Source organism: Rhipicephalus microplus, chromosome 8 (genome assembly GCF_043290135.1).
Source record: "Rhipicephalus microplus isolate Deutch F79 chromosome 8, USDA_Rmic, whole genome shotgun sequence".
In the NCBI taxonomy this organism is placed as follows: Eukaryota; Metazoa; Arthropoda; class Arachnida; order Ixodida; family Ixodidae; genus Rhipicephalus; species Rhipicephalus microplus.
This window is the reverse complement of record NC_134707.1, coordinates 85,880,352-85,900,802: the sequence shown is the minus strand read 5'-3', so window position 1 is coordinate 85,900,802 and position 20,451 is coordinate 85,880,352. Positions and strand designations below refer to the sequence as shown.

Below are 20,451 nucleotides of genomic sequence, written 5' to 3'. Positions count from 1 at the left end.
AAATTGCATGCCGAAAACTACAAGTTTAACGACTCCTACCATTCAAATTTGAATATTTTGCTACATTTTTTTGGTAGTCTAATGTTATTTTCTACGAATCCAATTAGCAAAGACTTCACACACTGAAACACAATTTTCTAACTTATAAAATTAGCCAAAGTTACACTGAAATGAGTGCAGCAGTTGCACATTGTTGCCATCTTGCCTGCGAAACCATACCGGCAAAATAAATTTGAGACTTGAATCACGGTCTTCTCTTAACAGTACAAAAAATGCACAATCAACAGCACATGCACCGACATATTCTGCAACTAAAAATTTTCTCACAGTATTAGAATATGAGTAAAATTTTTTGACATTAGGGGTGCAAAGTAAAGGCGTCCTACTCACAACAGAGCCACGATCCATGACATTTGTATGCACACAGTGAGTAGATGTCAATTCAAACATCAGCTACGAGTCACGAGAGACGTCTGCAAGGTATGCGGCCCTTTTAAGTGGTCTTTATCTTTCTTCAGAAAACAAGGGATCTAACACGTGCTTCAGCATCTTTGCGCACACGACATGTAGCAAGTTTTTTTTGTTCTCAAGAAGGAAGAAAAAACAGCGGCATGCGAGCAGATTCTCAAGTGCAAGATATTGGATGCAGTCGAGGAAGACAGACTGAGCACCGCTCTCTCTCTTTGTACATTTTTAGAGGACCATTTCTTTTCCAGCTGACACTAGCAGAGTAGGCAGTGAAGTTGCAGGTCAGCAATTACTGTATTTTCTCATACATAACCCGCACAGAATATCAGCAAGGTTTGGAGCTGCAGTCAAAGAAATTAGATGAGTGTTGCGGTGCCCAAGTTGGCATCACGGCACTGCTTTATTATAATACAAGAAAGAGAACTTCACAACAATACCTGGATAGTTTTTTTTTTTCTTCTTCCATTGTTCTGATGTTGGGGGTGTGGGTTATGTGAACGGACGAGTTATACATAAGAAAATTTAATGCTATGCACAGAAACAGTAATTACAGCATTTCATTCCAGAGAACAAGATTGTAAGTTTGAATAACTGCCAAGGTGGCAGCATTCTGACGAGCTGAATGAGAAAATGCTCAAGTACTTAGACTTTGGCACCCATTTAGGCCCCACTTCAGTTAAACTTAGACGTGCAACATTACTGCGATTCTCAAAAGCTTTCTTTCTGTCATAAAGACTTGAATGACAGTCATTCTCAATACTGCATGAATAATTCATACATAATAGGCAGTCAACAGAAATGTCAATATGCCAGGTATTAAAAAAAGGCAGAAGGTCAAAGAAGGAAGCCTAATGATATGAATAATTTGTGAGCACTGGCTGTCACTACAGCCACAACTTCGACAAGCAGACATGTCATCTTCGAGGCTGCAAGGCCTACCTTAGCATGTGCACATATTCTTTGTACCCTTTTCTCCTCTTAGGATTGGAGTAGAAGGTTACAGAGCATAGACACCCAAAGCTCATTTTCAAAAGTTGCATCATACACAAAAATAAGTTCTCTATATACCAAAATTCATTATAAAAGTTTATGCCCAACACTATACTGCAAGACTATTGATTTACTTTTCTGTAACCAATATTTTGTTATAATATGGGTTCGTTATGATGAGTGCGAGTGTTACATATGCGCACCAAGACAGGCATCACACCCTTGAAGACAATAGGTCCACTTGTCAAAGCGTTGCCTGGGGCGACACACCAGGTTCACGAATTTTTCAATCTGCCAGGCACTGATTCACAGCGAATGGCGCACTCACCCGAGGACCTCTCCGGGTAGGGGACTGTCGGGCCCCTCGGTGGAGCCACTGCTGCTTCCGCTGCTGCTGCTCAGCACGATGGTGCGACGGTCGAGACCATTGCATTCGGAGTGGCTAGAGCGACCCCTGCACGTTCATCACAAGAAACCAGTGAGACCGCTAAATTCGAACCGACTGACCAAACAGCACAGAGGCTAGAAAATACAGCTACAGAAGTTCTTTATTTATACACTCAAACCTCACTGTAACAAAGTTGCATCTAATAAAGTTGATTATTTCCGAAAATTTGTAATAAAGGTATGCTCCTAACACTACAGCTACTGCAAGACTATTCTTTATTTACTTTAGTATAACCGATATTTTGTTATATCTGAGTTCATTATACAGAGGTTTGAATGTACAACACAAAGAAATAAAATAACATTTCAATATATTGAGTGTCTCCCAATGCAAAGCTGTAGAAGTGAGTTGATGTCACGCTGGGGTGTCCCTCACGAAGGTTCAACCTACGCTTGTGCTTAAACGGGTTTAGAAGATCTATTGCTGTCTTGCATAGAGTTCTAATTGCACAATAGTGTTATGTGCTGGTTTGTCCAGCTTAATAACTCTTTCTCACAAAACATCACACACAATGTTTCATACATATTATGCAAAAAAAAAAGGTTACATATTTGAAATCAGCACATATATATACATGAACTTTTGAAGCCTCCTCAATAAAAAAAAAGCTTTTTTTTTTCCTGGTTCCATATTCACCCCTAGAAAATGATTCTAACCCATTTCCTGTTTAAATGAAACTAATTTTTATTGTTGTGAAGCTAGAGCTACCGAACTTAACAAAGCAAGTAAAAACAGATAATTTATATAAACCAAAAAGATTGTGTTTTTAGAGTAGCACCCCTTTTTATCCACCTACACATCTTTCCCTGCACAAAAATAATTTGTTTCGTTGTCTTTCTGCCCCCAGGAACCAGGAATGTTGGATAAGTGAATCCGTTCAAATGCTCTTTTTTTTTTTCCTCCTGCCCCACCACCTTATGTAGAGCTGTATGCAAGTAGCGAACTAACTCCAGTATTGCCAGTTTAAGTATTACTTCAGGAAAACACATATGCAGTTCGGTTTATAATTCTAAAATGATGTTGAATACCTAATTACAAACTGATGTAAGATTACTAAACAGATTTGACTGCTATGAAATATATCGCTACACACTGTTCCATTTCAAAAGTTGTATCTTAGCTCTTCATCATGCTCACAGTACTATCTCATACTAATCTTTCAAAACCGTATTTCTACTTTGCAGGGCTCAAAAAGTACTATCTCATACTAATCTTTCAAAACCGTATTTCTACTTTGCAGGGCTCAAAAAGTACTGTACGACTACCACACGCACATCCCTAATTTGTCTAATTTCGTGTGAAAGTCTTACAAGTGTACGTGAGCGGGCCCAAACCTTCATAAACCAGGAATTATCACGATACCTTCAGACCTTCCTCAGTTCTTGCGAGAATAAAAATTAGTCAACACTGAAACTGAACTTGAATCTCATCCTAGATATTTATTAGAATAAAATTAGCTGAATTTCACGACTTGAGCTGCCTGCTTTTACTCATCAAAAATCATTTAGTGTGAAAAAAAAAAAAAAGAAAATGCTTCGCTGCTACAGGTCACCAAAACCTTGCTTTACACACGTGGGGACAGTCAATGCCTCGTAGGCGTACCTTTTCAAGACAATGTTATCGGCACCAGTCGCCTATCAGGAGTGGGACATCCCTATCGTCTGTTGTTTTTAAGAATATGCCAGAGTGTCCCGTATCTCCATTGACCACACATGCCTTTGTTGCAGCCACAAAAAAAAAAGAAGCACATGACATCAAAATGCGCTATTCCGTGCACCGGCTGTTCACTGTGAAGTGGTTTGCACTAAATGTGTATTGATTCCTCACGCTCAGATTTATATTTTTACGCATTCTCTGCATCCTCCACATCACTAGAGCCAAACTACACTAAATTGGACTTGAAATACTGAATTTTCTTTCGTTGTATTCAAATATGTTCATAAAATTGAAATCAATCGGCCACCTGTGTACTGCGCACCAGGGCTGAATATAGTTAAAAAAAATGCTTAGGCAGATGATTTATTTTTCGTTTTAGGTGAAGTTGTTATTGTCTTTTAAGCGGCATTGGTTACTTTTTTTTTGCATTTTGGTATTCAAGCCAATGTACAACTTTAACGCTTGTCGTTTTCCGCTGCTGCCAGGCACTGCTGCTTAAGCCCCATGTGGCTTTGGCGAATCTAACATGTGTACTATTTTCTTGTGAAATGAGCAATAATGATTATTATTATTATTATTAATGCAATTGTGGTAAAGAGCTCGTTTCGCAGAAATTCCAGCGTCGGCGTCGTTGGTTGTGAGTGAAAAATCATCTTTGCGTGACCAAAAAATCGGGAAAGATGCAAATAAAATAAATTCTGAAAAATCCTGGGTCTGAGTGGGGGATTGAACCCAAGTCGTTTGCGTGGCAAGCGGGTGGCCACGCCTCCCCCCCCCCCCCCCCCGCTTGGGAATACAGTGAAAATACCTTCCTCTGCTTGGAAATGCAGTGAAAGTAACATTCATGCTTAACAAACACTTGCGTCCTGTATAAATGCTTCACAATACAACATGAAATATTGCCGTAATAATGCATGGCACAAGCGTACATTGCCATCGCGCATCAGAAGATGGGATTACCATAATTTCTTAGTTTAAAGCCAGTCACCCTCTACAAAAAACACACAAGCTACTGTAGCCTTAAAGGGGCCCTGAAACACTTCTTTGAGTAACCATGAAATTAATTCACTGGAACTCACAAATTCAATGCCGCGAAAATTCTGGTTGATTGATATGTGGAGTTTAACGTCTTAAAAATACCATATGAATATGAGAGATGCCGTAGTGAAGGACTCCGGAAATTTCGTTCAAATCTGAGCACACGAGCCTACAACATTTCCGCCTCCATCGGAAATGCAGCCGCCGCAGCCGGGATTCGATCCCGCTACCTGCGGGTCAGCAGCCGTGTACCTTAGCCACTAGACCACTGCTGTCGGGCAGCGCGAAAATTCTAAGAGTCTTTCCAGTACGAGCGGAGTTACAAATATTTGTCACACACCGCAATCGCATTCTCTCTTCTCTCCTCCCGATGAAAATTCTGGAAGCTAAACAGGAAGGGATAGGAGGGGAAAAAAAAGCGACACGCACGCCTTGTGGCCTTGAGCACTTTTTTCTTTTTTTTTTCCTTCGAATACGCAACTTTTCCAGTATGATCGCGCGCGGGCGTGTGGACAAGTGACGGCCGAGCGTGCCATGTTCAAATCAGCCAATGGCTGATAGATGAGCATTCTATAAGTGATTTTTCTGCATATTCAGTCGTTTATTGAGGAAAGAGAAAGCAATTTCAGCTGACTTTGATAACTTATTGTGAAGTCCAGGCCGCGTGCAGCGCTATAACATTTGGCTCGCGTGTTTTCGGGAGCCTCTATTACCGATCGGCAGTGTTTTCTGACCATGCTCAAAAAGTGTTGCAGGGCACCTTTAAGGAAGGCCACATAGTGGGTGCATACAAGTTCGAAAAGGCTTCATACACTAAGTGTTTGATGTACACACTAGGAATAGAATATCGCTATCATGTTCAACTCTTAATCATGTTCAACTCTCATGTTTCTTCTGGCCTTTGTTAAGTGTTCCATGGGGGTTGTGTACTCCATACCCTTATCCTGCGGAAAAGTGAACATTGGCCAAACCAAACGGTGCATTAATGACCGATTAAGGGAACACGCCCAAAAATTAACAAAAAGAGATGACAAGTATGCGCACCTGGTTGCGCATGTCATCTCGTGTGGTTGTGACGCACGATTTTTTGAGACGAAGATTCTAGGCAGAAGCGCAAGTAAACTGCACGTGAAGTGTTAGAGGCCTTTTTCACTGAAAAAAATAAAGATAACTGTGTAAGCGCCCCTTCAATTTCGTTGTTACCAAGCGAACTTCAGTTTATCGCTCTGAGGCTATGACATTGATTAACTGTACGTTTGATAATGTATGCTGTTGGCCTTCTATGGTGTGTGTGCGCACAATGTGTCCTGTATATATTCAAGCATTCGAGCTATGAATAAATCAGTTGGAAGTGAGTGCTGTGTGTGTTTGATGCATGGGTGTGTGCATGTGTGAGCAATCGTGTAAAGTTTTCGCGCTCGAATTAACTTTTCGAAATGCTCTACCATCTAGCCCAACAACAAGTTCTTTTGCAATGAAAAGTTACACCTGACCTTACATCTGCGGTCGCGTTACAATACGGCACATACAGCACATCCACGTGACACATACTATATGTGACTATCAGGAATGTACTGACTCCCCTTTGTAGTAGACAAAGGAGTGCATTGTTACTCTTATCGATCAATCAAGAACAATTCAATGTTATCAAACTTTCACTTTTGCGAAAGTCCTGATAAGAAACTGCTCATGTGTTAAAGCAGATGCAGCTACTTCGAAGACTGTTCTCATGATCTTTAGATTCGTTGTTAATGGGTCCTGCACATAAGAGTCGTTGCGACAGTCAGGGAGCACGATTAGCCCCTATACCCACTGCATTTAACTATCAAATGCCGATAGAATCCACTCCTCTAATGATCCCCGTTTCTAACAACATTTTAGTTCTGCTGACGTAAATTTGCTTCGAATCAACAGCTTTTCCCTTTCTTACAGCTTCCAATTATACATATATGTGTTCTCGTAAATTGAAATACGACAATTTAGGGCTAAGTATCGCACACAGTTTCATCTAAAGTCTTCAGTTTTCATCCTATTAACGTAATTTTGACTCTGATGGGTAGCTCGGAACTGACATAATTTTTAAACAGCAGATTCGTCACGAAATGACGTGGCTATCTCGTACAATAACGTATACTAGTCATCAGACTTAAATATTTAATGCTGCTTTCTAATTTGCAAGTTATGTACATGGCTCCAAGAACATGTGACAAAATGCAAATATAAATGAGGATGTTTAGTAACAGTTCGATAATTTTGTTCATGGCGACAGGAACAAATACTGTACACTGCTTTTTACAGTAGGTGAAATCTCAATCAGAAAAGCACTGATACAACAAACATCTAAAATATTTCTTGCTCATATTAGTCAGTAATATGGCCAACATGCTTACGGCAAGCATAACAAAATTCTATTGTCATTTTTTTTTGGTCAGTGCTAACCTGGCATATGAAATAGAACAGAAATTACATTCAAACCATTTTGTACACTGCATGAGAAGTAAGAAACCTCAACGAGACTGATTTTAGTAATAACTACGCCCTTTATGGACTGCTCAATCTGAAAAAATTTACAAAACAGTTCTGCTACTAATCACAAGCACATTGCGTTAATGCAGTACTTAACGATGATATACTATGCAGTTTTGTCAAAATGAAAATTTCTCAGCAACCAAGTAACATTAAACAAAATATAGAAATATTAGCATCAAGTAAGCTACAGCATTACAGCTGGCATAGTAGACCAAGGGCAAAAAACAACAACAGCACTCACTATTAGGCTTTATGAGGAAAACAGCAAAACTGCGACTGCAAGTAAAGAGAGTTTATCTCAATGCCAGATCAAAGTAACCGCATCTCCTCACATACATCACTGACCTGGCGACTCTATTGCAACCACAAAAATAATAATGAAAGCAAGCAACACCCCAGCAAAGGGGCTCTTGAAGTTTTCAAATAAACATTGTAGATAATTTTAATAATCCAATCTTTTAAATGTTGTAACTGTAACCTCTTTAAATTACCTCCCATAACTAAGCACGCATCTAGGGGAATGTATGACAGTCTCGATCAATATGCACACACATAAAATACATTTATAAATCCATAGCATAGGCGCTATGTGTCAGAAAATGCTAAGCTGAACAAGCTCGCAGATGTTACTGACAAGCATACCGCAACTACAAACCAGCAACCGCACACCTATATCTATACGCATACACTACACCTATACATTTAGCTGCGAAGAAGAATTTCGCAAAGCTTAGCTTAAGTTTTGCTCAGCTTGCATATATTTAGCACAACTATGTGTCAAGGGGTACAACACCTCACAGATATATCACCATAGACTTCAATAAGGTATAAACATTTGAAATAACAGGAAAGATGAAAACTCCGACTTTTTAAACGGCACATGCAATATTCAACACACAGTGCGGCACAGGCAGAGAAGCTCACTTGGATACAAGACCCGCATGCCAAGAAAGATGCCTACTTCGCTTCCTACCGAATACGTTTATTTTTACGGCCCTCCGCAAGCGACTTGTTCCCCCTTTATTTGTGTGCTTTATTGCGCAGTGGCTTTACCGGCGGTCATCAGTTTATAATGCCCCAACAACAACCGCGCCTGTGTTTACCTCTGTGGCAGTTTCACTGGAAATGTGCCAGGCGGTCAGTTTTGCACAGGCTCGGGTAGCAGTTATCAACAAGCCGTGCGCATATGGAGGGCAAGTACTGAACGTGCCTCGCAAGTGAACAGTAAAGGTTTGTTTAGCAAGCGTTTATTTGTTTACCCCCCTCTGTGCAGAGGCCAACCATGCCCTGACAAATGCAGTTTATAAGCTCAGTTGCCATTGTTGTTTTAAGTGCATGGCTGCACGCTAGTATACTTTGCTGAGATTAACAAAGGCTGGACTTTCCAGAGCAACATGCCATGCCAAAGAAAACTTCTTAGTAAATTGTACTTTTTGTTGCGCAACGTTGGCGTCGGTCTATTACTTTCTAATGCTTCCAACATCATTCCAATTAACTTCAAAGTGGAATAATAATAATTCAAGGAGTCGAATATCTTTCCAGCGTAGGCCTGCACTCGAGTTACTGGTGAATTCCCAAGCACGAGAATGACAAGGAAAAAAATTCGGCACATACCACTACCTTGGATATCGATGTTATGTGAAGCGCACGCATTCAAGCCGACTGTGTTATAATTTTTTTAGTGAGCGAAACGCCACCAAGCTGCATTGAAGATATGTAGAAATGCACGCACAAACATAAGACAAACAGCTACATACGTTTTGCATCACGAGTTGTTTACAGTTGCGTAGCGACTTCAACAGCAACACCAAAAGCAGTAGGCTGATATAAAGCACTGCTGCTAGCGAGGATTGTGGCCCTGGACACTACTACATAAATACACTCAAGCGAATAACACTTGACTACATTTGATGTTAACCCCACGTAACGGCTGTATCGTAGGAGTGCATATGTATTGTTTATGAAAATGGAAAGCCAGCACTGAAACCACGATTGGCATTTCATGAAGATTAGGGTCTATTTGAAGGGTATTTCCGAGACTTGGTGGGGCTCTTTGGAAGAATACTCGACTGCCACATAGAATGATAGGGTTTGCTTTCTGCTGGGACAATGAAATTTATTCTTTCCATTCTTCCGATCAATGCTGCCAATGTCTGCGTTTCCTTAATGACGAAGCATTAAAACTACCCATGGTTGGTCTCGCCATTCCTGAGTAGATATAAACTGTCAAACACCTGTGGCACATACCCGCATGCCAGCGGCCCATACCTGCCCCTGGGTATGTGCCACTGTTTATCGGAAAGGTTCGATAACGTATGCGACTGGATTGCGACGTTATTCTTGTCGTGACCGGCGAGTCATATTTGTCCAGCCATTTTACCCTCCCAAATTAATTAAGTTAAGGAGGTGATCACAAGAGCACCCAAACGTAGGCGGACAGATGGATGGATGCATGAATGGATGGATGGACAGACGGGCGGATGAACAAACAGACACGCAGATAGGCGCTCAGAGTGCCTACAGTATGCAAACAAATGCTTCACATTTAAAAACTTTTGCAACATGAGTCAGGCAGCTCTGCTGAATAATAGGCGTTGAGCCCGCGATATCACTGCAGTCTTGCCATAATAATATCAGAGATTTCACGTCCCCAAACCACGATATCATTATGGTACGTGCCATAGTGGAGGGCTCCCAAGATTTTGACTATCTGGTGCTCTTTAACGTGCACCGACACCGCACAGTACGCGAGCCTCTACCATGTCACTTTTATATAAATTCGAAGCTGACACTGCCCATATCACGTCAGTTTACACCAATACCATAAAGAACAAATCTCAGTAAACAAATTTTTAGAAACTAAAGCATCAAATAGCAGTAGCTCGATGAAGCATAGATTATTGCTTCTAGTGAGAGCCGCACCAGACGACTCGTTTATCAAAGCATAAAAAAATCAATGAAAACTACTGAACTGACTACGGAATTGACTATAGCTTAGAATAGAAAGAATTAGAGTAAGTGAGAAGTCGACCAAGCTCTTACCTTCGTGCCCAGCCATTCTCCTGGACCGCACCGTCCGAAGCGCTGCGCCTCCTTCCTATCGGATGCGCAGGCGGGGTCGAAAGCACAGTTTTGTCACCGCCAACACCGGCACTGTCTCTGACACATCTCGAGCCCACGTCCCCATTGGGAACACAGTGCTTCCTACCAGCTGTCCCCAACACTGTATCGGGTGACGCCACACTAGACCGAGCTGCCGGACTACTCCCGACGACGGCTGGGCTAGCGACTAGCGTCCGTATTTCCTGTCTCCCGTTGCAGCATGGTTTTCCGTTTTCTCTCGGTGACTCTGGAGGAGTAGTAGCCGGCCTCACGGCGGGCGACTCTGATGAAAGTTTCGCGTCACTGGAGTGAGTAAAGAAGCCCGCACGTGCCGGCTGTTCAGGCAACTTCCCATTTTGAAGCGGTTCGAAAATGCTGTCCCTATATGGAGTTTGAGGACCAGCAGCCCTCTCGACTTCCAGGACGGCAGTGGCCTCGGCGTGGTGAAGAAAGCCATTGCTCAACGATGATGTCACTGGTGAGTTCGCGGGCCTCTCCTGGGTCGGCCTCGAGGCAGAGTCCACCACATCAACTGCAACTCTCCCCTCCTCCCGTTTTGGTGATTTAAGTGTTGCCGTAGCAGAGCCTTCTGGATCGTGTAAACTGGAACCAAGTTCCTGAAGAATTGACGAAGTGGGCATGCCTGGACTCGCATCAGGTGTTGCGCTGTTAGGAGACTGCTTGACTGGACTGGACTCTACCGACTTGCATGGAATGCCTGAAGCTCCCGACCCGTGCGAGTCTTCACAGCTCGGAACCAACACAATCTTGCCATCGTCCGCAAACTTGGTGGTGGTGCTTCCGTAGTCCTGCGAGTCACAGGTCGGACTAGAGCTCTGGCAGGCTACTGGAATAATCGAAGGTCTGCAAGGTGACCTGCAGTGAAAGGTTTGTGTGAGACGAGTGACACAGATGCTACAGTGGCAAAACAATTATAGCAGAAAAAAAAAAGATGGCATTTACTTTTCAAATACAGTTCAAAATGTGTACATTACAATAGCTTGATCAATCCACAAATAGTTCTGCATTTAATGCCCGATTCCCACAAATGTGAATTAACTGAAGAAGTGTTCATGTTTACAAGCATCATTTGATGCTATAGGAGAGTTTGTATAGCTAATTGATTGATTGATATCTGGGGTTTAACCTCCCAAAACCACCATACGATTATGAGACGCCGTAGTGGAGGGTTCCGGAAATTTCGACCACCTGGGGTTCTTCAACGTGCACCCAAATCTGAGCACAGAGGCTTACAACATTTCCGCCTCCATCGGAAATGCATTCGCCGCAGCCGGGGTTCGAATCCACGACCTGCGGGTTAGCAGCCGAGTACCTTGGCCACTAGACCACCGCTGCGAGCTAGTTCATATAGCTAGGCAGCTATATCAAACAAAAGCTAACCATACCCTCTTCATTTCAAAGATCGGTGATCACAAGACAGCCAGTCCCCAAGTATTTTGGTTCTACGATTTGTTACTTTTTTCCTTATAATATTTGTCACCTTAATGTTTTTGTTTCCAGTGTACTGAACGATCTATTATTCTAACACTTTTGGGACAATTAATTAACCATTTTGATAGTAGCAATTATTCACTTTGCACGTTTTCGACTTTGCCATTGTGACTGAAATTTGTTAAATGTGTTATTTCATTATTCTAATATTGTGATTTTTTTATCTACTATAACCTAGTTATTCTTACGTGTGGCGATTTTCGCCAAGTGTCCTCTTTTCAATGCATGTGCACATGAAACTTCAGTGCCTGGAAATCCAACATGTGCTTTTACATTATAAAGCAACTAAAAAAATAGATAAATCAATGAGACACGAATACTTTGAACAAAGAAACAACCGAAAAGGCTATTATACACTCAGACACTTAACTGAATCTGAAAACGCAAACATTGCCTTGCATTCTGCTCTCGCTAATTGAAACCCAGTCAATGCGACTAACGGTCGAACTCGGCATCTCAAAGAATATCAAGGCCTTGAAGCTTCCTCATCACTTCAGTCGAATAAAACTTAAGAAGGCTGGATGGGCCCCTACCAGATGACTGAAGCACAGCACGCATTTTCCGCCGTGACTAAGGCGGAAAAAAGATTTCCAACCGCCCATTTTTAGCACACCACCACGAGAAAACCCACACAGATTAGCAGCCGAAAAGTTGGTCCTGGTCTGGGGATTGAACCAAGGACCAGCGCCTTCCTGGTGTGGATGCTCCACTAACTGAACTGACCAGGAAGCTATCGATTGGAAACACGAGGATGATTCAATCAATAACTCAAAAGACTTATGATCCTCAGTGAACGAAAACACAACTGATCCTTAAACGGAACTTGACATAGAACAGCGCAGAGGAGCAAAGAAAACAGGAGAGCTGTTCTACATTATGTTCAGTTTACAGAGCAGTTTCATTTAATATATTTTCATATACTGGGGGTTTACAGCATTTCCTTAGTGTTCAAATTGTTGATTGATTCTTCCTCACAACGAAGTTTAATCACACACTTGCAAAGAAGTTGAATCACACACAACAGGAAAATATACGCTATGGCAAACAAAACAATGCAATAAAAAAGAAGGGGAAACAAGCAAAGAGTACGATAAACGGAACAGCTGCCCCTAGTATGATTGGTTGCATACTTGGATTCTGCACCCTTCTCTCGGCAAACTTCTGTTAAACGCAGCACATTTTTCAGTTCCCTTTCAGTTTAGTTTAACAAAAGTCTGCTATAGTCTCTGCTCATGTACTCAGTGATGTTCTCAAAAGGCAGGGCTCCCAACCATCTGCCTGGTGACACCTGTTACAGCCCCAGCTCGTTGGTGCGGGATGATGTGCATTTACATTTGAGGCGAAACTGTCCTCTGCCTTGCAAACTTGTTCCCGACTGCTATAGTAACACCTCACCCTGCACTGTCCGAAGTGGTCACAGCATCTTCCCCGCTGCCTTTCCTGCTACCAGACGGGCTGTGCAGTGGCTCCGCCAACGGATGCAACGTAAGTCCGATGGAGGAGACTCCGTTGTCCGTTGCCATGGTGAAGGGGGCAAAGCTGCAACAGCTCACACGGAGGTGGCGGCTTCTGCAGGTGGAAGCCTCCCGCAACCGCTGCTGTCCGCCTACCACCTAACAGCCTGGATGGAAGTGCAGGCACTTTTATGCAGCTACACCTCGTCCAAGCGAAATCGTATTACACCTTCGTTATATCCAACATATAGGGAAAACGTACAGATGTAGAGCTTTCGTTGCGGTACAGTACAGTACGGAGAACTTCCTCAAAAGCATCCTAAGAAGTACCACCTCCTGGACACAGGATGGGGCGAAAGTCTCATTTACCCCAGCTCAGTGGTTATGATATTCAACTGCTGACTTGAAGGTCATGGGATCAAATCACAGCCACATTTTGAATGGAAGCAAAAATGCTTCAGACTAGTGTACTTAGACTTAGGTGCGTGTTAAGGAACCCCAGGTGGCCAAAATGTTCGGAGCTCTCCACTGTAGCATCCCTCACAATTATATCGTGGTTTTGGGACGTTACAGCCCAAAAATTATGTATTGCACGAGGTAACTTCGAGATATATTTGACATCTGCTAAAAATATACTATATTGAGCCCTTCAGGCATGATACTTTGAAACAGCTTATTCTTGTGAGTTTTTTTTTCACCTAGTGGCAAAGTAAGAGCAAAGAAAATTTCGCACAGGAGAAACTGAACATTCTGCTCAGTGATTGTGTCTTGACATCACTGCAATCTGCCGTGTATGACTGGTGCCGATAACACTGCAAAAGCACTACAATGCTTGACGAGTTGTTCAACATGCTACGTTCAAGACCCACAAAAAGTGCCATTTTTGTTTGTTTGAGTTGAATACTACCAAAAAAATTGTGGATGCATTTTGAGGCTATGAGTGAAACGTCCTAGGCAAAAACAGGCGATGACTGACTGCAGTATAATTAAGTTACAAGCCAATTAGGAATAATTACTGAAGCATGCACAAAACAGCACACTACATCCTCTCCTTTTTTTAGTATGTAATATCGATTGCCTTGGAATTACATTTTGCAAATTTGACCCACCTGCAGACACTCCATCATACACCCCAAGGGGTTAAACATTTACTCTGGTAAGTAAATTCTAAATAATTTGTTTCACTCATGTTCATTATGCTGGGTCCACTGTGCATGGAAAGTAAATGCTTTGCACGTAGGACTGTTCTTTGCGTGTAATAAGTCCCGCGCTGTGAAACATAGTTTGTGCCTGTTACACTAAAATGAAGTAATGCAATGCCGAGTTTGATTCATTAAGCTCAAATGTTCACAGCAGTTTCACAGTGCACATTGTTGAGAGAATTCACGTTTCATACACCGCAGTATAATCTTCATGAATTATATGAATGCACAAAATGAAGAAAAAAAAAGATGAACGGGCAGCGTTCGTCACTGTTTTTTTTTTTTTGTTCCTGTTTCTATTTGCTATGCAGTCTGTGCATTGGCATTCAGAGAGAATGAGGAGAGACAACATGTATAATTATAATAAGGACAATGGAAACCACACAGCTCAACATTTAGCAACAACTGCGTGCTCACTAAAAACAATGAATGTAAGATAAACTGTGGGGGGTCCACTGTTCACATACCTCGACGCAACAAATACCAACATGCGCAAAAACTCGTAATCCCCTACCCACTCACGCTTCCTTTCAAGGATAGTAGTAACCCATGACTTACTATAACTAGCACGGTTCTCATACAAAATTAAGTTCCCATTCTCCTTTCTACGCTACAATGTGACGAACCCGAGTCTGGTTGAGACCAGCAGCACCCTTGCACATTACCAGGCAAGGTATCCATCATGTATTTCAATCCTGAAATCGGACTTCACTGAACGATTCTAACTTGACTGTCGGTCTACAAACATGCCTAGAACAAAATGAATGGCCGAAATGTTTAACAGCGGTAATTCTACTTATACTTTCATCATTGGGAACATTATATCATCATGCTACTCATTAGAAGCTTGGTGACTACTTCTGCATCAGTTCTTTTTACTACGAACCCACAAAAACATGTGCCTTTATGAGAGACGTTTTAGTGTCAACAGCAGTGATACTGTACCGAAAAGTAAAGTTGTGGTATATTTGTCAAGGAGTTTAAAAAACACCCACACCGATCAATCTGTTAACAAAAAAATGAAGTGATTGAAGTGATTAATCTAGACATTTTTTTTAACCTGCCTTTCAGCTTTCACGACATAGATGTGCCAATTATTAGTGTTGTGCTTGAAAAGATAGTGTTGATGAACACCGACTAGAGATACAAAAATTTGACAACACAAAGAACATGCATTCTCATCCAGTGTTGAAAACTTGTTAGCAGAAGTGGGAATTTTGAACATTAACTAGCTTAAAAGATTGTCACATTTGAGTATAGAATGCTGTGCTTTTGAAACCACAAAAGGAAGATGAATGAATACTTGTCACGCAAAATGGCTTAAAGAACAAGCAACTGACTGCAACAAGGAGCGCCTAGCTTTCTGTAATATATGAAAGCTAACACGATTCAGAGTTGTAGTACAATTAAGCCTCCCCCCCCCCCCCTTTTTTCTACAAGCTCTAGATGGATGAGTATAGGGGGAATTCCGCTAACTGTACACATAAAGTTGTCCATCAACTTGCACGCAACAGTGCACCCATACCTGCTTCGCGTGATTTCATAACAAGACGAGTAAAAAAAATATGCACAGCAACTGAGAACTGAAACAGCATTCCGGAATTCCAATGCGCTCATACGACGCTCTTGTAGCAGCCCAAAAAAATTATGTATAGGCGCGATGTACTATCATCTAAAAAAGGTTGCAAAGACAATTTGGAAATAAATTTCGCAAAGGGTATTTCATGGTTGAACTGTGATTCACGCAGGAAATTGAAACCCGCCTAGACACGTCAGCTATTTGGGAACGCCAGGATGACTGCGATCTAAAAAAAAGAAAGGGGAGATTCGCTCGATGCATTTAAAAATGAAACAGGCATAAAAACTATGTTCCTGCTATGCGGTGTGGCAGACAGCTTGACCAAGAGTCGTAATTTTACTTCCTGGTTTTAACTGGCTGCACAGACAGACTCTACAACGAATCATCAAGAGCTCTGAACCACCTGCTTAGATAGCCATATGTGATAGCAGTTTGTGCTCCAATATTTTCTCCAGTGCATGAACGTATTGAGCTTTGTTTCCACTTGCATTTTATTTAGAAAGCTCTTTATTTTGAAAACGTACTGCTTTTTCTATTCTATTACTCTATTGTAGCTTACGCTAATGAGACAGATTGCGAGCATTCTATCTTGAGGGTTTTTCAAGGATAAATAGATTCAAGGATTCTTAAACAGAAGCATTTCATCGTGAAGATTTTTAATTTTGAAAGCATAATCTTAAGAATTTCTAAATGATGGAAGCAATCGATCTAAAGAATTTTCGACAAGTGGAAGCACGACATATCCAGAATTTTTAATGATGAAAGCATTCCTTCACAAGGGTTGTTGATAAATAGAATCATTCCATTCTAAAGATTTTTCAATGATGAAAGCATTTTTTTCCAAAGGGTTTTTCAACAGATGAAACATTCCACATAAAGAATTTTTTAAAAAAGGTTAAACAGAAAAACTAAATGCCGTGAGGCAGTCCAAAAGCGAAGCTTTGCCTCAGCACAAGCTCTCAAATTGCCTTGACCTGCCCCAGATGGAACGTGGCTGGCACAGGTGGCAATCAAGCCCCAGACTTTTCACCTGCTGCAAAAATTCTACAACCATGGGTAACTAAACAAAATGCAGCAAGTAGACGTCAAAATTCTGAAACCACGCACATCTGTCTCAAAATTGCATTCTCTTATGCTCATCACCATCGTCATCACCAGACTATTTGAAGTTCTCTGCAGCACGAGAGCCTCCCTGAATGATCTACAACCCAACCTGTCCTGCGTGAGCGCATTCCATGTTTTGCTTGCGAGCTGAATTTAGTTTTTCAACTCCAACCACCCTGTGTGGTCTCAGCCTTTTTCTCGCGTTTCCATGTTGTGTGTCCACCATGTATTGCAGTGCCCAGAAAGAAAGATAACAGCATCATGAAATCGCAAAAACGCTTGATTTGTTGGTGCCACGGGTGCAGATGTTCCTAAACAAGACAGCATATATTTTTTTTAATATAACAAGCATCAATGGGTCTTTCTTCCTTAGCCAAGGAAAAAGAGAAAATGCCCTGTGTCCAAGCTGACAATGGTAATTGTAAATGCCAGACATGCCGATGTAATACAGCCCAGGCACTCTCACCTAATCTACAGATATAGCTCATTCTTTGAGCTACCGTTATGTGATCTTACAGGAAAACCTCTTGGCGAACCTCCCCCTATTTTCATGCTTTATCCGGGAGCCCGGAAATTCAGTGGAATGTATTAAACAGAGACACTTATTTGCTATGTGCAGTAGAACATCATTTGTACACTTTGCCAGATGTAATGTTTCTCGCGTGGCATTTTGTAAGCGTTCCAGCTTGGAACTGGGGGGGGGGGGGCAGGTATCGAAAAAAAGGACGAGAGAGGGAGCCATGTGGAATTCATCAAGGCTATTCAAACAGTCAAGAAGTGAAAATAGTTATGAAATATGCACAGAACGGGCAAGGAGGCGCCGGAACGAACTCGGGCACCGTTTAACCCTGTTTTGGGCCTGGCTTACCCCGCTCCCATACCGAAAATCCCCACCAAACGACTCATCAAATTCCAACACCACCAAGCGTCCAATCAAGAGATTAACGCAAATTGTTAGTCATCCCCCTCTGCAATCTCAAGCTTTGAAGAACAATGCCTGTCAACAGTGATGTTAAGCTGTATTATTTTACAGTTCTTTATGCATTGAAAGCATTTATGAAGGCCCTTAGCTCGTCTATTTACTGTTTGCCCCCTCTTGCCTTTTTGTTCGATCCCTCCCGAGTTTCCAAGCTAGAACGCTTACAAAATACCGCCCCTAATGTGTTCCCCCAACAAAATTTCTAGAGAAACCCAAGAACTACAATGCCCTTCTCGCACATTCTCATCACAATGTTCCTGCTGGATACATACTGGACTGCGACAAGTATGCTTAGTAGGTATGTCAACGGCTTCTGGTGTGTGGACTGACACTACGCCATCCGAGTACTCGAAAATGGGCTGCTTCCAGAAGAGGTACGAAAAAGACACCAACTTTCTATCAACAACTTCTGTAACCTTTTCAGATGCTTCGTACACAATTGCGTACACCAGTTGCTTTTGCTAGTTGAGTCCACTAGTGGCTAGGAAAGCGCGAGGTACGTTGACGCTATAGGGAGTTGAGACTCCTGCATGGTATAAATGTGTCATCCTTTAATTTACTTTTACAGTGTACTATAGAATATATTGTGAAAATGCTGAGCGAAATCCCCCCTTATTGTGAAGAATAGTCTGACCAGATTTCGGAGAAGGGTGCTTGCTTAGCATTTTACGGTAGTCACGTGGCTGAAGGCATTTCCAAGTTCGATGAATAGTCTGCCATGCCACTTCCCACAAGCCAAAGAAGAAGCATAATTTTTATTTGCTCAAGATGAGCATAACTGAAAACGAATTTCCACTACATTTCGAACCTGAAACTAAGCTGTATGTAATAGCAGAGCATGAATGACTTCAGGATAAATAAATATTTAATTCTAATTTAATTAGATTAGTAACTATAACACACCTAGATCAATATAAGAAGTTATTGATGCTAAAGTAGAATACTGGGTGTATTACAATTATGCTATGACAATCTCACTCATTTACAAACCGTTATTCATGGGGGTATCTGAGAGGGTTGAGCTGTAATCTGATGGACAAATTCTTCCGAGCTAGAGCTGTGTGCGATACACTCGTTTTATTATTTAGCAGCGCTTCTTCCTTGTTTTAACCACCTGTTTGTGCTTTACATTTCCTAGCAACTTTGGTTTTTGCAGTCCAGTGGAAAAACCATTATAGGGGTTTCAGGGTATATGTTAAGTGATTTTAATGGGTTGATAAACTCAGAATGGGACACAATAAATTCTCTGTTCAATGTTTACACATGAACATTTCCTCTTTGAGGTCATATACTTTGTACCTATACTGCCATTGATGGAATCTGAAGAAATATGTGAAATTACATTGTTTATGTAAACCGTTTTCCACGTAGACAACTTGCATATAAGAGAGATGCTGCACCAAAACGGTACATTCCCGAAATCACAAGCCACGACTTTTTCGCATAACCTCAGATATCTGCAAGAAATAATTGCCTCTTCGGCATAACCTCATTGGCTGTGCTTCTCAGCAATCGTAAAGTCACCAATCGAAGTGTGCATGCACTCCAATTAAACTTTCAAAACAACTGTGCAACAGTTTATTGCACACTTCGCAACCAACATTGCACTGAACTCGAACATTCCCTGCTCGTGTTTTCTACAGGTGGGGTAACATTCTGCAAAAACAAAATGAGGAAAAAAAGAACTAATTTGTTTTTGCACCGCTCTTACGTGTATGGAGAAGGCAAACACGCAAACATGTGTTTCCAATGAGCCACCTATATATAGACGAATATATAACCCTTGCTCCTTTTTAATCTCAACTCTAATATTACCTACACCTTTTGGCAAAATGAAAGGGGAAAACCCGTTTTTCTCATACGTAGCCGCGACGTGCGCCTCATATTTCCCCGAAGTACGCTCCCATGTTTTCGTACATTTTGATGTTCGAGTGAAGCAGCGGGAAGATCGCCGGAACAGCCAGCGCGGTCACGGGCTTCGCTGGACGTCTGTAGCTGCAATCTGGGCGAGATATCTGGTGTGGCAATCGGTATGGACGTCGCGACCACCTCATATGTACACAGACGAGCGGCACATACACCGTACCTGTTGGCACCGTACCCTTGCGGAAGCCCCGAGGGTGCGGAGGCGCGGTTTCGGATCGTTTTCGTGGAATCCTGTTTACGGGGGGGTTGCCTCGCATTCGCTCGGGCTTCGCGAAACCCTTTCTCGGGCGAAAGCGATCGTAAGCGCGCCGTCGCGAAATTGCGAAAGACATCGCGCGCTAGACGTTCACATCAACGCTGGCTACGCGCCAAATGCGGCAGAACAAACCTCCCGCGCCGATGTAATAACGCGCAAGGAAGCTGACACGCATTTGGGGGTCGCGTCTTTTTTTGTGTGTGTTTTT

The 20,451-nt window shown here is 42.0% G+C and overlaps 1 protein-coding gene across 1 annotated transcript in view; it reads right to left on the bottom strand.

Annotated features, from left to right (window-relative positions):
• LOC119165095 (uncharacterized) overlaps window positions 1-20,451 on the bottom strand; it is a 38,423-nt gene that overhangs the window by 16,631 nt on the left and 1,341 nt on the right. Inside the window, exons 2-4 of the mRNA XM_075872256.1 lie at window positions 13,139-13,364; window positions 10,172-11,107; window positions 1,787-1,912 (exon numbers count right to left, since the gene is read on the bottom strand). Coding sequence (XP_075728371.1) covers window positions 1,787-1,912; window positions 10,172-11,107; window positions 13,139-13,266 — 1,190 coding nt within the window. The 5' untranslated portion in view covers window positions 13,267-13,364. The remainder of the gene's footprint in view (window positions 1-1,786; window positions 1,913-10,171; window positions 11,108-13,138; window positions 13,365-20,451) is intronic.